This window comes from Hippichthys cyanospilos, chromosome 5, assembly GCF_059441005.1.
Source record: "Hippichthys cyanospilos isolate Australia breed blue-spotted pipefish chromosome 5, RoL_Hcya_1.0, whole genome shotgun sequence".
Classification (NCBI taxonomy): Eukaryota; Metazoa; Chordata; class Actinopteri; order Syngnathiformes; family Syngnathidae; genus Hippichthys; species Hippichthys cyanospilos.
In genome coordinates, this window is record NC_142373.1 from 12,362,726 (window position 1) to 12,381,883 (window position 19,158).

Below are 19,158 nucleotides of genomic sequence, written 5' to 3' on the forward strand. Positions count from 1 at the left end.
CTGTCTATGCACGGCCCTGCTCACAAGTGCATGCGCGCTTTAAAAAAAAAAAAAGGTTGTTTAGTTTAGTGGTGCATTCAGGTGTCACCAGCAGTGTGGTTATTTTCAGGCTGGCTGCTGCCACTCATGCCTGCACCATTTAGTGACGCCAGATACCACGCCCCGCGGCTATAACCCCCCCCCAAAAAAAAACAAAAGTTCAAGTTTGCAGTCAATGGCAATTTCTGCATACATTAAAAACAATTGCATGTGACAAAATCAATTGTTACGTAATGTGTGTAATATTCACCAAAGCTTTCCCATCAGTGGGGGCAAGGGGGTGTTTATTCCTGGAGCAGAGAGGACAAAGACAAGGTTCCTCTTGTTATTGAAGGGGAGGTGTCAAGTCGACTGCGATTAGCGCGCCACTAAAATAAAACGAGTGCGCACAGCCGATACAAAAGTGGAAACTTATGGAAACCTTAAGAGATTTTAGCTTACCGTGTTGCTAATTTTATCAAGCGATTTGAGGTCCACGCGCTCGATTTTAATACTTGAGTAGTATTACTCAAGTTTTCTCATATTTGAATTCCAGGAATGCCTATAATAGCGACTATGGGCTAGCTTAGCATGTTGCTTCCTTTTTACCAAGTGATTTGATGTCAACAAACCTAATTTTAACACTGGAATAGTTTTACTCGAGGTTTCTCATATACTTTTTGAATTCCAGGAAAGGGCCTACAATGTTCACTTGGGGTTAGCTTAGCATGTTGCTAACTTTACCAAGCTGTTTGTTGTGTACAAATCCCAGTTAAATATTTGAGCAATTTTACTTGTTTTCTTACCCATTTTTATTTTATTCCAGGATTGCCTATTATTGCCACTACGGGCTAACTTTGCATTTTGCTACCTTTATCAATGTATTCAATATCAACATTTAGCTGTATTTGTAGTTTTACTTGAGTCTTTTAACGCATTTCAGGGTTGCCTATATTGGCCACTAGGGGGCAGTATCGCTCACTAAGGACCCCCATTCCATTCCTGTCTTCAAAGGGTGAGTAATTTTACTCCTCCGCACCCACACACCACAGCCACATTTGTACGATTGGTCATTTGAACCAGGGGCAGATTAATTCTATTTTCTGTCAGGCATCTTCAAAGACAGACTACTTCCAGGATAGGAATGTTAGTGTGAATTATGTCCAGCTTCTTCAAAGGTGAAGTTTTACTTTTATTTTAGGCTTTATAGCGTTCCAACATTATTTTCAGACAGTTGACTGTTAAATGTGGCGCATAAGAAAGGTTTGCCATGGACAGTTTGACCAAAGTACAGATCATTTTTATTTCTGGTCAGGCATCAAGCAATTAATTTTCGAAACTTAATTTTCGATTTTACTACATTCAACTTGTGATGATCACAGTTTGACTCGGAGAAAAGATGAAAACAGGCTTTTATGTTAGCGTTTGATATTCATTCCATTTTAAATGCTATCGTAGCATTTAAAAGATCAATCACACATCAATTTCACATCATAAAAATGCAGCAAGTTTTAAGTGAGTAAATTAGCAACACAAAAACAACAAATCATCAAAAACTCACTAGATGTCAGTGTAGCGACGGTTAAAATCAAGAAAAACAGGAGTTAATAAATAAATAAAAAATGTCACGTTGCACTGTCACATTCCCATTTCTTTAAGCAAATGTCTTTGAAACACACTTTTACCAAAATTAAATCAAACACAGCAGGAGCCTTTCTTGTACTTTGGATCCAAGCAGAAAAGACCCCAAAAAGACTTTTAGACAGCGTTGTCAAAACTATAGGGATAAATTCTCAGCAGAAAACAAGCGGATCTCAATGCTGCCCCGAGGAACACTACTCTGTTCCCTGTAAGACACTGACACATAAACATCTTTTTTTGCGCTCCTTTTGTGCCTTTTTGTAAACAAATGTAGTCAAAACGTGGCAAAACGTCACTGACGTCAGACCTGGCACATCGTGAGTTGCATTTTGTGCACAATAATATTGTGCACTTTTTTTTTCATAACCAATATTTTGAATAGCGAATTTTGAATACTTTATTAAACATGTTGGAGTGTTCTGTAGTTTTAATTGGCAAATGTTGCATTTTGTTTGTATAAATATATACTTAGTTCTAATAGTACTATACCATATAATAATATAAAGGCACCTTGTGTGGTCAACTGGTTATTTTGTGGTTATTCATTTCAATGCAACTTTTTGACCCATATTGTTAGGTTGGTTTTTTTTTGTTTGTTTTGTTTTTTTGGCCCAACCCATTGTAAAATATACTGTCAAAAACTGTACGGACAAAACAATAACAAATTAGGCTGAAAAAAACCGAGCCAGCATATTTGGTTATTTATTCAACTCAACTTTGGCGTTATTATCGGGGGTAGGGTAACTAGAGAGTGGCTATCCTGTGAGTTTTTTATGTCTCTCTTCTACATCACACCTGATTCAATTCATCAGCTCATCAGCAAACTCAGCAGAAGCCTGAACGATCTTGATCCTTTGAATCAGGCGTGTTAGAGAAGGGAGACATCAAATATATGCAGTGTAGGGTTGGGTTATTTATTTACCTTAACTTTTTGACTTAGATGAATAATATTTTTGTGCTTTATTTTGAGAGGATTTAATTAAAGGGATAGTGTGTAAGATTTAGACCGTTTTTCATTACGATCAGCAGGGGGTGCTGCAGGTGCTACATTTACCATTGTCCATAGCTATAACAAACATGGCCGCCTGCCTAGAAGTGCCACCCCCCATGTAATATAATTTAATGATAACTAGACCTATGAGTATTTTTAAAACATACAACATGAAATTTACAATCATTTAATTTATTCCTTTTGAATAAAAAACTGTAAATCTTACACACTGTCCCTTTAAAAGAAAAAGACAAAAGTTCAACCCTATTTTAGGTGTCTTGTTCAAATCAGCTCCATTTTGGGGGATGTTTTGTGTGTTTTTTTTGTTTTTTTTTGTGACCCAACTTTTTGGGTTGAATGAAAAACCCAAAACTTGGGGTCAAACACTTTTTGGGATCATGCATTTAGTCCCAAAAGCTGGATCTGTCCATTTTTGACACAGCTGTTTTTAAAATGCTACAATCTAGTGAAGTGATAGATGTGAGACTACCAAGGAGATGATCTAGCCAGGTCGTTCCACTTCTAGGTGCATCTAGATCAGACGTAGGCTCGTCTCCTTCAGCAAACGGTTTTGCGCACGGTGGAGTCCAACGAGGGCGTGGAGAGCAGCAGCTCGTTCTTCTTGTTCTGCAAGGCGCTGTTGTCCCGCGCGGCGCTTTCCTTGTGGTTGTAGGACAATCTCCTGTTTCGGCGGCGGCCCGAGCAGCGCATGAGCGCCTTGCCCACCAGGTAGCCCAGCTCGGCCACGTTGAGCACCATGCAGGTGGCCGAGGAGGCCACCATGAAGATGGTGAAGACGGTCTTCTCGGTGGGCCTGGAGATGAAGCAGTCCACCTTGTTGGGGCAGGGCCACTGCTCGCACTTGACCAGCCGCGGCATGCGGAAGCCGTCGTAGACGAAGTAGAGGGCGTACATGAAGCCGCCCTCAAAGAGCAGGCGGAAGAAGAGGCTGCAGGTGTAGGTCCACCAAAGGGTGCCGGTGATGGGCAGCCGCCGGCGCTTGAGCGTCTCCAGGTCCTCCTCGCTGGGCTTCTCGGAGCCGCCGTTGGACGCCAGCATGCTGCGCTTGTCGCCGCGCTTGCGGTAGGCCACGTGCATGGCCACCAGCAGCGCCGGCGTGGACACGAAGATGAGCTGCAGGCACCACAGGCGGATGTGCGACACGGGGAAGAAGTAGTCGTAGCACACGTTCTTGCAGCCGGGCTGCTGCGTGTTGCAGGTGAAGTCGGACTGCTCGTCGCCCCACACGCTCTCGGCGGCCAGCACCAGGATGGTGATGCGGAAGATGAACAGCACCGACAGCCAGATCTTGCCCAGGCTGGTCGAGTGCTTGTTGACGCCGCCCAGCTGGGCGTAGAGGGCGCCCCACGACATGCTGGCCTGTGGGGGCACCCAAACACCCGATAGCAAAGACCATTTTCAAATTAGAAAGATCGGAACCCGTGACTTGATTCATAACAGACGTTTCAGGTAAAAAGTAGTGATGGGAAAATGAAGCCTCGTGAAGCGCTTGTCATATTTTTTGACTTCTCATGATTTCAGACCAACGGCTAGTGGAATGGCATGTATTACATTTCCACTGTTTTTAAACTATCTAGAGCAGTCAAAAAAATATCACAAGTGCTTCATGAGGCTTCATATTATTTGCGGGGGGGTAGTTTTACTTTGCGAGATAAAACTTGGTAGGCAAATATCTCTCGAGTAAAACAATTACCCAAAAATATATACTCAAAAAGCGCAGGAATTTTATTACAGTTTGAAGACATTCTAGACCAAAAATGATCAAATATAGATCATTTTCAATTTAAAGGGAAAAAGTGAGTAATAGGAACGAAAAATGCATTTCGTTTTGATCGGACATATGTTTGAACCACATTTCTAAAAGATGATTTTTTTTTTAACTGATTGCAGAATTTACAAAATAAATGACATTTTTCAACAACTTTGTATCTATGAGGCTTGGAACAAATATTTACTTGAGTAAAATCTTGGAATTAAAATTAAAATCAACAAAAGTAATTAGGGTTGAGCAAGTATCGTATCAGGCTGATTTATTGCCCTATGTCAATGTATCAACTAATATCTGCCGCTCTGTTGGAGCAGTTTTATAATCACAAAATAGAAAATACAACTAAGAAAAATAGTGTAAATTCGTGTAAAAAGTATTTGTGGTATTGGTACTTGGTACAACTACTCGAGTTGGTATTGTTAGGGAAAAAACTATCGAACATCCCACCGAAAAATGATTGCGTGTAATATCTTAACATATACGGAGTTTGAACCAGGCTTTGCAAAATGATCTTTTGTTTTCTCAATTAGCAGTGGAGCAACTTTTTAAAGTAAATTTACATAAACATCCCTATTTGTCTGTCTTTATGCTGGTGTCTCAAGTTTGATCTAGAAGTTCGAAGAGCTCAACTGCCGTAACAAGTAAAGAGGAATTAGATTTTTATGTTTTGTTTTTTTTACGCTTTTAAAATGTTTGAATGGATCCACAAAGTTAAAGTTTATTCTTGAAAAGCTCCCCGCTAGGTGGTGCTGTTGCACTGACATACTCAAATCAAGCGAGCGCGAAATTAAGTGGATTATTTAAGAAAAAATGAAAATACGAAAAAGATTTCTGCATGGCATATATGTGTGTGTGTATTCATATGTATATGTATCCATCCGTGTGTGTTTATGCATATCTATAGATACTACATAATTATGTTTGTAATGGTGTTCTCACCTGTCTGCGTAGTCCAGTAAAAAAAAAAAAAAAAATCAATACAAAGGTTTAATCGTCCATAAAAAGTAGTCCATTGATTTAATTCGTCATTTAAAAAAATATATAAATTGATTGGAAAACTCTTTTTTAAAAATGTACTGGAGCAAATAAGATGTGCGGCGGGAAGAGCAACTTTGAGCAAAGACTCATCAAACTTCTTGAGCTCATCCAACTTGCAAGGGGAGGGGTGGGGCCACACACACGCACACACACACGTGTGTGTTCAGTGAAGATCCTGAGAAGTGTGACACAGCACAGTATAGTTTTAGTGTTTTTGTAGTCCTACAGGCTGCAAAATGTTATCTTTTGGTTATCAGCATTTTACTATTCCGAATATTAGCCACATTAAAATAAAATTTAAAAAAATCCCCATCAGTCCGGCCCAAGTGCATCAGAACGATAACATTGTGGGGAGGAAAAAAAATTCCTCAACCAGAAAAATTACTATCAACAAATATTTATATATTTGTCGTTTTGTTTTCTGAGTGTCCATTTCAAATCTATAGTAATTAATTTATTAATATTTATCAAGGGTTAGTTTATCAGATGGGTGAAATATTTCTCTGAAATGTCAGCTATAAATGACATGGTAAATCCTTTGTTTGTTAAAATCTAAATTCAATGCCACTGATGACTACACGTCTGGCAGTCAATGTATTAACTTGAAAACCAGTTAGGTTTGTCCTAGTGAAAATTGTGTTCAGTATTTATGAAATGCATGTGGTTTTGTCATGCAAAATTGCTGTGGACAAACATTAACTTGGAGGAAGCTTTCATTTTGTTAGTTTGAAAAAATGTGCAGAATAGTCAATATCGTAGTCTGCTATGTTTACAAAACAATATGTCAAACCTCCAAATTGCGTTACTTTCAAGGACTGTGAAAGTGTGTGAAAGTAATGGATGCATGATGTCACAGCAAATAAGCGCAACTCATGACCGCTCCTTCCTGGCATTCAGGAAACAATTTTAATCAGTTCGTCCATCAGCACACCCCCTTTGTAATCAATTAACAAATCATTTGCAGATGTCCAGTCAACAACGCACAAAGTGTTCTAACTGAAACTTAAAAGAACAGTGTAATTTTCAAAGTAAGAGCAAATGAATTGGAACATGAAGCAACATATTGCTAAATTGCAATATGGTGACTCCTTTGCGAAACATTGTTGCAAGTAGTGAAATGAGGTAGTCTGATGTCTTCAGTGGTCTTTCTTGAGGCGGGCTAGACCCATGAGAAGCCGGTCTCGCCGCTCCCGCCGGTCCGACAGGTGCCGCTCGTCATTGGGGATCAGCTCGCACATCTCCTGAAAGAGAATGCTGATTATACCTTAATGCTCAGGTTAGTTTGTGGGTCAAGATGACCCATTTGAAAGTTAATGTTGAATGTAGATTTTCAGTGCAAGACCTCTGCTAGGTATATATATAATAAACACATCTATTTAAGTAGAATTTGCAACTATTTTGATAAATAAGCAAAACCTGTGTAAAAATAACCCAAACATTATATTGTTGTTTCTGAGGGTGAAAAATGAATCACAGGATTACAGACAAAAGAAAGTTTTGGATGATTACATATAATCCCGGGTCAAATTGACCCAGGATGTTGTTATTCCAGAAAAACAAGTCTAACACATGGGTTTAATTAAGTATTGCCTTTATTACTCTTCTTCAGTTAGAATTCATGTAGGTAATAGCTGTGTTGTAAGTGTGCAAACACTGCCATCCGATGGTCACAGTTAGCACTACAGTGCTCAATTGGTTTATATTAGCTAAACATTAGTCAAGTGTGTCAGACCGGAATTGTATTTTTTGTAACTGTTATTATTAATCTAAAAAGACGAGAATTCTCGTCCATGGCACTGAATGAGTTGATATATTTTATATCATATGGTGAGTGAATTTGACATTTTCAATGCAGCGCAAACAGCTATGATACGTACTCCAACAACGGCCTTGGCATCCTCGGCAAAAAAGTCCGGAACGGGCCCAAAGGACCTGAGAAGTCTTTGGATCCCTTTACCGTAACGCTGCATGTAGTCTCCGAGACCTGTGGAAAGACAGTGGATCCGAGGACTACAAACATGGCCGACCGACACTTGCATGACAAAAGGTGAACAAATACACATCATGAAATGCTTGTCGGATTTGTTCATGACCGTTTATTTGAAAAACAACATGTGTGCTAACTTTATCGTCAACTTGAAATCATATTCAATGTTTTTTACATTTTTCTTTCCAAATTATTTCCATTGACTAGCTTTAGTGCTGACTTTACACGTCTTTTATCATTTAAGATAACGCAAACGGCGACTGAGAACGAGGCTCTGTTACTCCTTGTTGAAAATAGAAAGTGAGTCACCCTACGTGTCTTTCGCGCGTTTCCTTTGGGTCACGGCCGTTATTGATCTCCATTCAATCATTTCCTCGTGACACAGGCAGCATACATTTAGCTTAGCGAATGATTAATGCCACGCTCCAATAAATCCGTTAACCATTACTACACCAGGAAACGTCTCTGTTTGATGTTTCATTTTCCCGTTGGGATAAACAACTGTCTGGAGAGTAGACAATGATTAGACGTAACGTCGTAAAGATTCGCCCGCTCTTTTGTTAGACAGTTTAGTCATGACGCGCAAGGTAAGATTTTGGACCAAGGGAATGCTCTATGTGTGAGAGGCTTGAAGGTGCTGCTGTTTTGGTTAGCAGATGTGCTTGAATGGCAGTTTTTACCTTTTTGACAACCATGCCTGAACAAGCATAGAAAGACAAGTAAACACTCTTGCAACACCTGTCAGGTTTTCCTTGTGAGTGCTGCTGTTTTGGTTAGCGACATAAAAACAACATTTCTATTGTTTCGGCCATCACTATTTTTGTCCACTTGACTGGAACTATTTGAGGAGTTTTAACAAGGTTCTAGAACTCTGCTTTGGACTCCTTGCGAGTTTTGGCTGACTGGTGTGTGTGTGTTTGGGGGGGGGGGGGGGGTCACCCATCAAAAGACGCCTTTGTTGGGCCCCCAAAGTGTTCCCGCTCACATGCCCGGTGACTGTGTGGCTTTCACACTCGCAGCTGACATTCTCCATCTACCTGTCGCTTCGCTCTCAGCAACGCCGCCGCGCGTAGTATTTAACGTATGCAGCGGCATGATATTAGCTATACGTTAGCGCTGCCTTTATCATGATTAGGATTATTTCACACTCGGCGGACAGGTCATCAGGTACGGCGGCAACGTGACAGCCGCCGCGCGCATGTCATCCAAAACCAGATGATTGCGCTGTCGCGTATTTGTATTTGCAAGATGGATTTTGGTCAGCATGTCAACCCCCAAAAACCTTGAGGTGCGTTGAGGTGCATGGTTTCCATGGGACCGATGAAGGCGTAGCGCATTCCCAGTCCTTCTGACATCACCAGGTCTATGTCCCGGACGGAGATGACGCCGTCCTGAGGAAGGAGATGGACGCTTGAGTGGTGTGGACAACACAAAGAAGCCATGTTGAAAAGAAGAGGAGTTTATGGCCCCCGTTGAGAAAGGTGGTTTTCCTTTTCCCAACAAAGACCTAGAGACACTTCTTAGTGAGTACTGACAGGCCTAGTAAATTTCCCGCCCCAAAAATATATATTTAATATTATAATGCAACAAAATAAAAACATGAAATATACAATCAAATCAATTGGAAGAAAGACCTATATATATATTGCAAAAATTCATCTTTCTATTCATTCTAATCTGTAATTTCTAGTCTCAGTTCAGCGAGTCAGACCTTGCGATTCGTCGCAGAACCTCAGCCGAGCAATGGAGCGTAACGCTAGTAAAGCAGGCAAGGGTGATAAAGCTTGATTGATTGATTGACGTGAGAGTTAAACGGGCGTCGGCGTTCTCCTTGAAGATGTAGAGACGGGTCCACGTGACAAAAAGGATGAAAGGATTGCGGATGAAGGCATGAGAGCGGCCGTGCGGGGAGCGAGCGGAGTCCGCTGAGCGTATCAGTTCAGGTGAACTTGTCACGTTGGAGGAAATCAAAGCCGGGAGCAAATCGGGTCGGCGGGGGGGCTTCACAGGCCGCCCTTTGTTCGCGTCCGCCGCTCAACAACGAGCCTGTTATCTTGGCCAAGTGGCCGGGTGGGCGGAATCTTTTCCTGCACAATGATCGCCATCCGCTTTCTCAGCCGCTCTGCTTTCCTATGCTGGCCTCCACTCAAGGACCCCTTCTCTCTCTCTCATAATTGGGGGGTTACGTAACAAGGACCGCGGGGTCGCTCTCGCACAAACATCAAACCTCGCTTACTGGCCACATTTGATCTTTTCGTTTTGGGTTACTGCCCCCTAGTGAAGTCCGCACCCCCACCACCACCACAAGCATTAAGCATAATGTTCAGATGGCAATTTTAGTGTTTCTTTACTAAAGAATACTTTGTGAAAGTATTAGCCCCCCCTCGACCAGACGCAACGTTTTTTGTAGGGGTGTGTTAAAAAACACATACGGCAATCGCGGCCTGTAGTGGGAGCCTCCTCTCGATCTGATTCATAATCTTTGGCTGCCGCGGCCAATCGTGTCCACTTCCTGGTTTGCCTTCAGCGCCACTGTAAGTTACTGAAGCTAACTACAGTGGCTAACGCGAGCAGTGTATCGAGCTAAAGTATCTGAATTCAATTGGTTACATCGAGATCACTTGAGACGGCGTCCTCAATTTGTACTTGTATTGATTAATTTCGTATTGTAATTTTTACTGTGTGGTTGAAATTGGAGTCAAATTTTGATTGATGGGTTTGATTGAGCCGTCAACATTTGATTGACGAGGTGACAGAGGTTAAGCCACACCCACTTTCAGTGCCACCTGCCAAGATTTGATAGATGAGGTCATAGAGGTCATAGAAATCGATGGATGAGTTAAAGGTCACAAAGGTCACTGTCAAATACGACGACAGATGGTTAATAAAAATGTCATAAGATTTATGAGCGCAGTATGGTCGCATGTGTGATGACGAAAGAGAAGTTTCACAATTTTTCGGGAGCGGGTGAAATGTATGATTTTGAATTCCGATAAATCCGTCATAATCATAATCCTGAGAATTCCGTAACACGTTGAAATACCCTTAAACTACCAACCCGTCGTCACCAAAAGAACATGACAGTGTTTTTCACGTGATTGTAATTTCTGAAAGGTTTGCGCTAGGCAAATGTAGCTCACCTATGCAAAAGTAATTCTCAAAACAAAGTATTAGATAGGATTCATTACAAAGTTAAAGAATGAAGAAATTATTGGCAAAATAAAGTACTTTTTTTTTTGGGTGACGTTACGCTCCTGGGAGTAAATTGAGTCAATGAGAATCGACGACAAACAGCGAGTGGAAGGATTTGAGCTAAGACCAATGGCCTTGCGTTTCATTTCTTAGTTTGCGGTTTACACTTTGTTCCCTATTGTCTTGTCATATCCGCAAAAAAAGTATATTTGCAGAGGATATTAAGGTTGTACGAAACCCGCAATTACTCATGTGATAAGTCATGCTTGAAAAGCATTCTTGGGGAAGAGTTTGAGTGCTGTGTCGCTGGTGAGTCATTTCCACGTTATCTTCCTGAACATTGAAATATTTATTCACTTGGATTAATTACATAAATATATTGTTTGCATTGTACAACTAGGAATTGATTGCGGTGTTAAAATATGTTACATCTGAGCAAACAAGTAGCCGTATGCACAATCAAGGAGTGAGGCTGTTTAAAAGTTGTCACGACCCTTGACGTACTTTGGCGTTATGAGTAAACATTTCTAGGAAAGCAAGAAATGAGCTCTTCCTCCTCCAAAACAGGGCTAGTTCCAGTAAGACAACATATGGTATTTACCAACTCTTGTGTGTATTGTGAGGGTTCGGTTATTTTTTATTTATTTATTTTTTTTTTTTCATCCATGCATTCAGAGAATTCGGTAAAAGAAACATGTATCCATATGGGTGATTCAAGATTGGCTTGTTTTAAGGGTTATAAAATAGCATGCGCAAGAGATATGTTATCAAAAAGTAATAATGTGTTCTCTTTTGGGATTAAAGTAGAGATCGGTTCACAAAATTAAATCATTAACTTAATTATTATTATATATTTGTCCAAAAAAAAACATAAACATTTGTCCACAGAATAATATTAAACAGAGAGTGAGCTCTTTTCAATTTACAGTAGAGATCTGCTCACAAAAAAGGAATCATTAAATATGAATAAATATTTGTCCACAAAAATAATAGTGTCAGAACTGTACTGAAAAAATATAATTAGAAATAAATGTTTACAGAAAAATATTCAATTAAAAGTGTCCCCTTTTGAGATCACAGTAGAAATGTATTCACAAAAATAAATCATTAACTTGACAGGTAACGAGAGGCGGCACGTGACAACTTGGGTCGAACCATTCCAGCATGGGAGAAAATGTTTTTTTTTTTTTTTTTTTTAAATGAAATTGAATAACCTACCGAATGTAAAATTTGTTTTCTGAACTTCTATTTTCCTGAAGTTTGCTTGTTTTACTAAAAATCTGGACACGAGTTCCACCAAGCTCCCCCATTTGAGAACCACTGGTATAAACTACTTAAATCGAATGAAATTTTCCTAAAGGCCCGTTCAGCTGAAAATGATGCAGACATCTTGCCGGCGGCTCTTTTGGATCACACGAGACGCCGACGTACCAAGGAGTGGACGCTATAGTGCATTCTGGGCAACGTGGTCCACTTTTGACAGCAGAGTGGCGTTTTTAACAGCGGCCACTTATTGGCCGCCTCGGGGTTAAGTCCCAGAAGGAGAACCTCGCAGGGAGCCTGAACTTTCACAGGCCGGTGCCAAATCGGTGATCCTACACTGGAATTCCGCAATAGTGTGCCGAGGGGACGCCATCCCCATCAAAAAGAAACGTGCGGCGGGTGTGAGTTTTGGGAATCGGATCAACTCGAATTAGCCGTGCAAAATTCCAGCCGGCGGACACGACGATATCGCGGCCAGTACGAGGTTCTGAGCGCCATTCCTGGAGCGTGAGCTTAGTTCTCGAAAGAGAAGAGCTAGCGACATGCTCGTCTTATGCTAGTTGGGAGCGTCGATCCAAATGTCAAAGATATGCATAGCACATTTTGGGATTGATATTGGTGGGTAACTGTAAAATGAGGCAGCTACTTTTGTTACAACATCATTTACTAGATCCTGTGTACACAGGCAGTCTTGAACTTGTTCTTTTTCAAGCGCTCTTAGCTCATCCGTCAAGCCAAACCAAACAAAACACTTAGCGCAAAGAATCCACTTGAGGAATCAAACAAAGTAGCAAGTCAAAGAGACGGGTCAGTCTGTGTCATTATTAGAGCTAGCTAATGTGACTTTATCCTTGTCTATATCACGTGTGTAATATAATATTTATAATATAATAAAATACTTAGCTAGCTGGGGTCTTTATAAGGGTTTAACAATTTAATTCAAATCGACAATGTGGTCCAAAATAACTTTCAAAGGTTGATTTTCCACGTATATGTATATATATGTATTTATTTATAGTTAATTAGAATAAATAGAATGGTACTTTAGATTATTATATTATATTGTAATCTTTAATTTATTTAACGTGTCAAATTCAGTGTTTAAAAGGAGCTGTCCACATGTTTGAATATCATTTTTTCATGAAAACCCGAAGCGGTGTGCAGCGTTGTTGTAATTTTGCGATATTGCTGTCATCAGATTTACCGATAAACGTTCACACCACACTCGTTTGGTCGACATGTTTTGAATTGTCGTAGTCAACAATTAAGGGTAGGGAGGTAAAAAGTATCACATCGGGCTGATACCAGTCACAGGCTTGTTTTGCAGTATTGTTGTAATGTGATTTGCTAGCTGTTTACATCTCAATTGTTTGCTAGAACTCGCTTGTCAAATATTGTCAATATTGCTATAATCTGAATTACTTATGTCTCCGCCTCACTTGTTTGATAGACATTTCTTAAATTGTCATCATTAATGCTTAAAAGTAAGGATGGGCACATATCAATACCATGTATCAGTATTGCTGATACATTGCTGATATTGCAGCTCCAATAGCATATTGTTTTATATGATCATCAATTATTCAGCCATACTAGGAATGAATTGATTGTACCTTGAAAATATGTCATAATATCCCCGACTTAATTTTGGCCACGTGAAAGGTCATTCGTGACAAATGCTAATCTTGTGAGGATGTAAACTTTGACTTCCACTCGATGAAAACACTGACAGTCCTTTTGGACTCCTAATACCCGTTTATCCTCAGATCATCATTGTCACGCGTCTTTACGTCACAAAACGCCATTCAAAGAAGTGTCCAACCTTAGTTGTTTTTTTTTTTCCTTTGGTGACAACAATGTACGAAGGCAGAAATCAGGCCGGACTTGTTCTTCCATGCATTCATTGAGAATTATAACAAACATGGAGAACAAATGTCCCTTCACGCATGTCTTGTGTTTTAATACTGTGGAGAATCCTTTGTGCTGTATCACGAGGAACCACTTTGCGATGGCCAGTTTTGGAGGCCACTCTGGCCTCGTCCTGCACAACCGGTTTCTAGTCCGGAGACCGGTGGCCAGCAGGCATCTTAAAAAGGCCTAAGTGTCAATAGGGCAACCGCTGGAGGGAATGAAGTTGCGCAATCCTGACCTAATAGTACACAGGTTAGGTTCATAAAATAACGACAGCTTTAAAATCAGGTTTCAAACAAACAACGGCCAATTGAAAAGTCCGAATGGTTAACATGCTTAAATGCTTTAGTGGAATGTGTTCAAAGCGGAATCAAACGAAGGCTGCTGTCATCAGACAAACGCACACACGCACATACACACAGTTTTTATCAGGACCCTCTTGATATCACACACAAGCACATCTTGGATGTGGAGTGACAACATTGCACACACATCTTGCACCAGTGGAGCCTGACAAAAAAAAAAACAGCACTAATCAGTCTTGTATGGCGCCCCCTTCTGTTGGTGAATGTACTTACACTTACAATATACAGTATAATTTTTATGACTATATTAAGTACGGAAATGTCAGTTTCATGTTGATATTGCAGTTTACTGCAGTTCAAAATGCCATGTGGAAATAAAATTCAAATGTTCGTGTATTTCTATTTATGATGCTAATAATCATCCTCATATCATAACAACGTGTGATGCAATGTTTAAACCTTTAGACGATTCAATCAACAACACCCCACTGGGAACCAAAGCCTAATATGTATATTTCAGATGTGTATATATATATATATAGTATATTGGTGATGTGTATATAGAGGGCAAACCACTAATAAAATGGATGGATGAAATCACATTAGACTATTCATAGCAGGGAAAAAAACTGTACTCTGTTGGATGTAAGCACATCAACAAACAAACGAAATATAAGTTAAACACCATATTGAGTACTCCTTGTATCAACAAATTATTTTAAGGCCCCTTTGGGGCGCAGGTACATAAAAATTAAATTGCTGAATTCACCAATCAAATCCGTTAGTGACACCAATCAGCCGATAGAGGGCAGCAGAAATAAACTGGCGTGGGGGAGATGGTGTGAGCAGACTTACTTGGGAGTTTTTTTGTTTTGTTTTTTTTACAGTAATATGGTATTGCTTTGCATTTGAATCTATACGCCTAATTTCTTTTCCATTTTAACAGGTCAGAGAAAATCACGTACTTATATTTAAGGTGGCACCCTTGGCATCTGCATATCTGTTATAATCACTCTCTTGCACACATTCATGACACGCTATTGAAGGCTTCAAAACTGACTCAATGGCACCCTCCTCTCTCCAGGAATAAACTGGCATTACAGAATTCACTCCTCATGGTTCTATCTTTGTCAATATTTATCTTATAGACAATTTGTCAGGTCTGACCTGTACCAGCCTCCAAGACTCGGCAATGATGGCGGCCTGCACTCTGTTGACGACAAAACCGTCAATCTCTTTCTTCAGGCGGACTGGCACCTGACCCACCTGATTGCAAAACAAAACCGCAACCAAAATGAGTGTGATAATGTTGTTAGAATAATAAAATGCTGGCGGGTAGGGAAAAAAAAAAGATTTTTTTTTTGCCCCCATCTAACCTCAGTCATCAGGGCGTAGGCACTGTCCATAATGGCCACTGCCGTTTCAGGATGAGGTACCAGCTCCACAAGTTTGACATAGTAGGGCGGGTTCACCTTGTCACATTGGAAAATTGGGTAAACTGTGTGTATTGAGGAAAATATTAGCGCAGTGGTTCTTCAAAAGAGGTCCAGAAAATTCCACGACAATAGTTTGAAACAAGAGAGGGACTGATTTAAAGCGTGCCCTTTGCGCAGTACACAGTATGTCAATATAAACAAATATATAATGATGCAATATAATGGTGGAGCCCCGTTTTGAAACTCCTCAACTCACTTCACCGTAGTTCCTTGGCATCAAGCGGCCCAAAAAATGGTGCTTTTAATTTTTTGATTGCTACAATTTGAAAACAAAGACGACTAGGTGAATCATTGAGCAGAAAATTGGGTCCACCACAAAGAGAAAAAAAAACATCGGCAAATATATGAGTTTCCAAAAGCAGAAGTGCAAATATCCTGAAGTTCAGTGTCATGAAAAAAATGTTGGAACTTGGGGAGTGTGACAGCTTTTTTTTTTTCTTTCTGGATTTGACAAGTACAAACCGGATGGGAGACAAGGCAGCGGCTCCGCTTCTGAACCAGCGAGAAGACGGCGCTGGGCTCCAAACAGGAAGTGGAGCTGCTTAGGATCACGTCTTCGCCGACCAGACGCTCCACGTCCCGGAACAGGTTCCGCTTCACTTCCAGGTTCTCGAAAACACACTCCTGGCAAGAAAAAAAAAAAAGAATATTGGATATTTAATATTCAATACTATACAGATGTCGCAGCCTAGAATACTGCCCCAATATGGATATCGATCCAATATGACATCAGCAGAAATGATACATGTTTTATTTGATTGTTTTTTGGCTGGCATGACCACTATACCCCTAAATGTGTTGATCAAACAAGGCCCCCAAAGGTAATTGGTTAGTTGTTGCACCTTTAGTCTATTTCAGTGTCATCTGGTATAGTAGTTATCTAATGGGGGTTCGCAAAGGCACTTCAGGGGATATGTGAGACTTTAACAGGGTTTCTTCTAATCACAGCAAATCCAATTTAAGCCATTTTAATGCCGGAACATGGATGTTACAGTTTTTTTCTTTTCAAATTAAAAACAAATTAATTGGAGCATGGAGCAACTTTTTCCAAATTTAATTATAGTGATTTTTTTGCAAATTATTGTATTCCTTTAAAGGGACATTGTGTAAGATTTCGACCATTTTTCATTAAAAATGAATAAATGAAATGATCATACATTTCAAAAACTTGCAAATGTGTTCTTAACGACCAACTGTTTATTTTAAATATAATCGTAGGTCTAGTTATCAATACATTATATTACATAGGAAGGTGGTGCTTCTCTGGAGGCGGCCATGTTTGTTATAGAAAATGGTAAATGCAGCACCTGCAGCACCTCCTGCTGTTCGTAATGAAAAATGGTCCAAATCTTACATAATTCACGTTGACATTAGTGATACAATTTTCCAGTAGACAAGTCAGCCATACAGGATCCTCCAGAGTTAATAAAATACACTTAGCGATACCACGGCATATGTAGTTTAATACATTTCCACACAGATACAAAAATGCTTTGCGCTGGTTCAGAGGTACAAGTCGAACACTACTGACCTAGAAGGAGAAATGAATGAATATTTTCTGAATCAAAAACCTCCTCTGAAATACCTGCACAAACAAAGCCCCCTGCAGCGCCTGCTGCAAATGGTCATGACTGCTGAGCAAGGCCGACTGCTGCATGGCGTTCAGACGCCCTCTCAGCGATCCCACTTCCTCCAGCTCCGTCATCTGTTTCCTGTACGTACACACACACACATTAAACATACAATCTGTAAAGTTCAACCAACCATGTCGCCACTAGCAGAGCTGCTTTGTTGCTCTTCTACTCTGTTAATGTTCTACTCCTGTTTTTCTACACTTTTTGATTTTTGTTCCACCAGCTAGGTGAAGTCAGTTGTGGTTGACATTTGAGTTGATTAAAATATTTTAGAAGTCATGGCAGTGAAAAAAAAAGAAAACATGTTCCTGATCCGTGGCTTTATTTGAAAATAGTTTCATATGCCGCCCTAAAAACCACCAGCTTCTAGCGTCCATAAATTATCAATCCAATCAGAATAAACAAATACATTTTGTTGACTGTTGAAATTCAATGTCAATTTTGAAACAAGTTTCAGATGTGCGCATCTTTGCCACCTAATGGTGAAAAATTGTGTAAAAAAAAAATGCTTAAAGTAAGAGTACCAATACAACTGCTGTACTTGAGTAAAAGTGAAAAAAATTAGATGTCTGTTTATCATAGGATTGGATACACTGTATTATGTTGTAAATATGTAACTATCACATTTTATATTTGCATCCTATGTGTTAATTTCGATGTGCTTTTATTTTGCTTTGTGTTACTTTTTTCTGGCATGTTCTCATTCCAAATGATAATCTTCTCACTATTGCCTTACTTAGATAAAGATTAATAACTGTTCTCACAAACGTATTTTTAATGCTTGTTTTGACAACATATACTGATTACACACAAAAAAAACTTCGATTGATCGAGTGGAGGTCTCGCGAGATGTAAATCGCATACGTTGGCATATATTTCTGTCAATGTTTTGATTACTGACTTTATATCCGTCACGGCGTTGGCTGCCTGTCCCGGTTGCTTGTCGTAAAGTTGAACACTATAGCCTCCACTTGCGAACACCATCGCCCACGACCGACCGATCAGCCCACTGCAAAACACACAAACAAAATATGCACTCATTTTGTGTCAAGGTTGAGCAAAATAAAATAAAATTCGTTCGTGCTCAGCAAGGAAACTAAGTGTTCATATGGCAACCATTCCGCACTACCAAGAGATGAAGTCTTACAAACCTGCCAATGACGGCGATAACCTTCATGTTTGAAGACGAGCTCGTTTATTCGATTTTGTTTGTTTGTTTTTTTATTGTACGAGGAGTCTGAGGAGTCTCATCGACGGAGTCTCTCCCGTGTTCTGCATACTACTGCCATTGCATCGCAAACAGCCGCTCACTCGCCGTATCGAGAAGCGAAGCCACCGACGGCAATCTTACGTTGCCACTCATTGCGTAATTGAACCTCACTCGAATAACAATTTCTCCGTGGCATTTTCACGTTCATTTCTGCATTCAGAAAAATAACAATATGTGGCTTACGGTTGTATCAATAAATTAGAAGATGTGCACATTTCTTAGGTATAAGTGTGATGAACAATAAAATGAAAGAGCTCAGGATTCGCCATAGTGAAATTATTTACTCATGTTCGATGCAGTTATTTTTAGTTTTTATTTCATTGGTTCTCGTCACTCTCTACCGAGGCCAAACCCTAAAACACCCACTCATAGTGATTTTTGAGAGATTAAAAAGAAAAGGTGATAAGTGTGGCAACGTAACATGTCTGCCGTGTCTGCCCCGTGGCTCAGCTTCACCGTGGTTGTTCTGCCCACTCAGGCGTGCACATACTTCTTACTTCCCTGCTACAGCAAATCAAAAGGCTCAGAATACACAGCTTCAATAAACCGTTATTTTAACGCGAAATAAAAAACAATACAAAAGTCACAACATTAATTAATACTTTACGTTTAGGTGAAGACAA

The 19,158-nt window shown here is 40.1% G+C and overlaps 2 protein-coding genes across 2 annotated transcripts; both read right to left on the bottom strand.

Annotated features, from left to right (window-relative positions):
• Nucleotides 1-1,335: 1,335 nt before the first annotated feature.
• Nucleotides 1,336-5,526, bottom strand: gjb8 (gap junction protein beta 8). The gene is made up of 2 exons (XM_088415766.1): nucleotides 5,379-5,526; nucleotides 1,336-4,030 (listed from the first exon to the last, which is right to left on the bottom strand). Exon 2 carries the CDS (start codon nucleotides 4,022-4,024, stop codon nucleotides 3,209-3,211), a length of 816 nt encoding a protein of 271 aa, XP_088271892.1. The 5' UTR covers nucleotides 4,025-4,030; nucleotides 5,379-5,526; the 3' UTR covers nucleotides 1,336-3,208.
• Nucleotides 5,527-6,352: 826 nt separating this feature from the next.
• cryl1 (crystallin, lambda 1) lies at nucleotides 6,353-18,629 on the bottom strand. The gene is made up of 9 exons (XM_088415287.1): nucleotides 18,417-18,629; nucleotides 18,167-18,274; nucleotides 17,217-17,343; nucleotides 16,094-16,255; nucleotides 15,512-15,607; nucleotides 15,303-15,401; nucleotides 8,747-8,855; nucleotides 7,355-7,461; nucleotides 6,353-6,718 (listed from the first exon to the last, which is right to left on the bottom strand). Exons 1-9 carry the CDS (start codon nucleotides 18,440-18,442, stop codon nucleotides 6,614-6,616), a joined length of 939 nt encoding a protein of 312 aa, XP_088271413.1. The 5' UTR covers nucleotides 18,443-18,629; the 3' UTR covers nucleotides 6,353-6,613.
• Between the last annotated feature and the right edge of the window lie 529 nt (nucleotides 18,630-19,158).

Bases quoted from the DNA above. Each gene is read 5' to 3' on its own strand.
- cryl1 (XM_088415287.1), bottom strand. From the start codon at position 18,442: ATGAAGGTTATCGCCGTCATTGGCAG. The intron at 15,608-16,093 runs GTTTGTACTTGT...CAATGTGACAAG, and splicing joins GCTGCCTTGTCTCCCATCCG to GTGAACCCGCCCTACTATGT. The intron at 7,462-8,746 runs GTTTTTGGGGGT...GTCTTTCCACAG, and splicing joins GCACCTCAACGCACCTCAAG to GTCTCGGAGACTACATGCAG.
- gjb8 (XM_088415766.1), bottom strand. From the start codon at position 4,024: ATGTCGTGGGGCGCCCTCTACGCCCAGCTGGGCGGCGTCAACAAGCAC.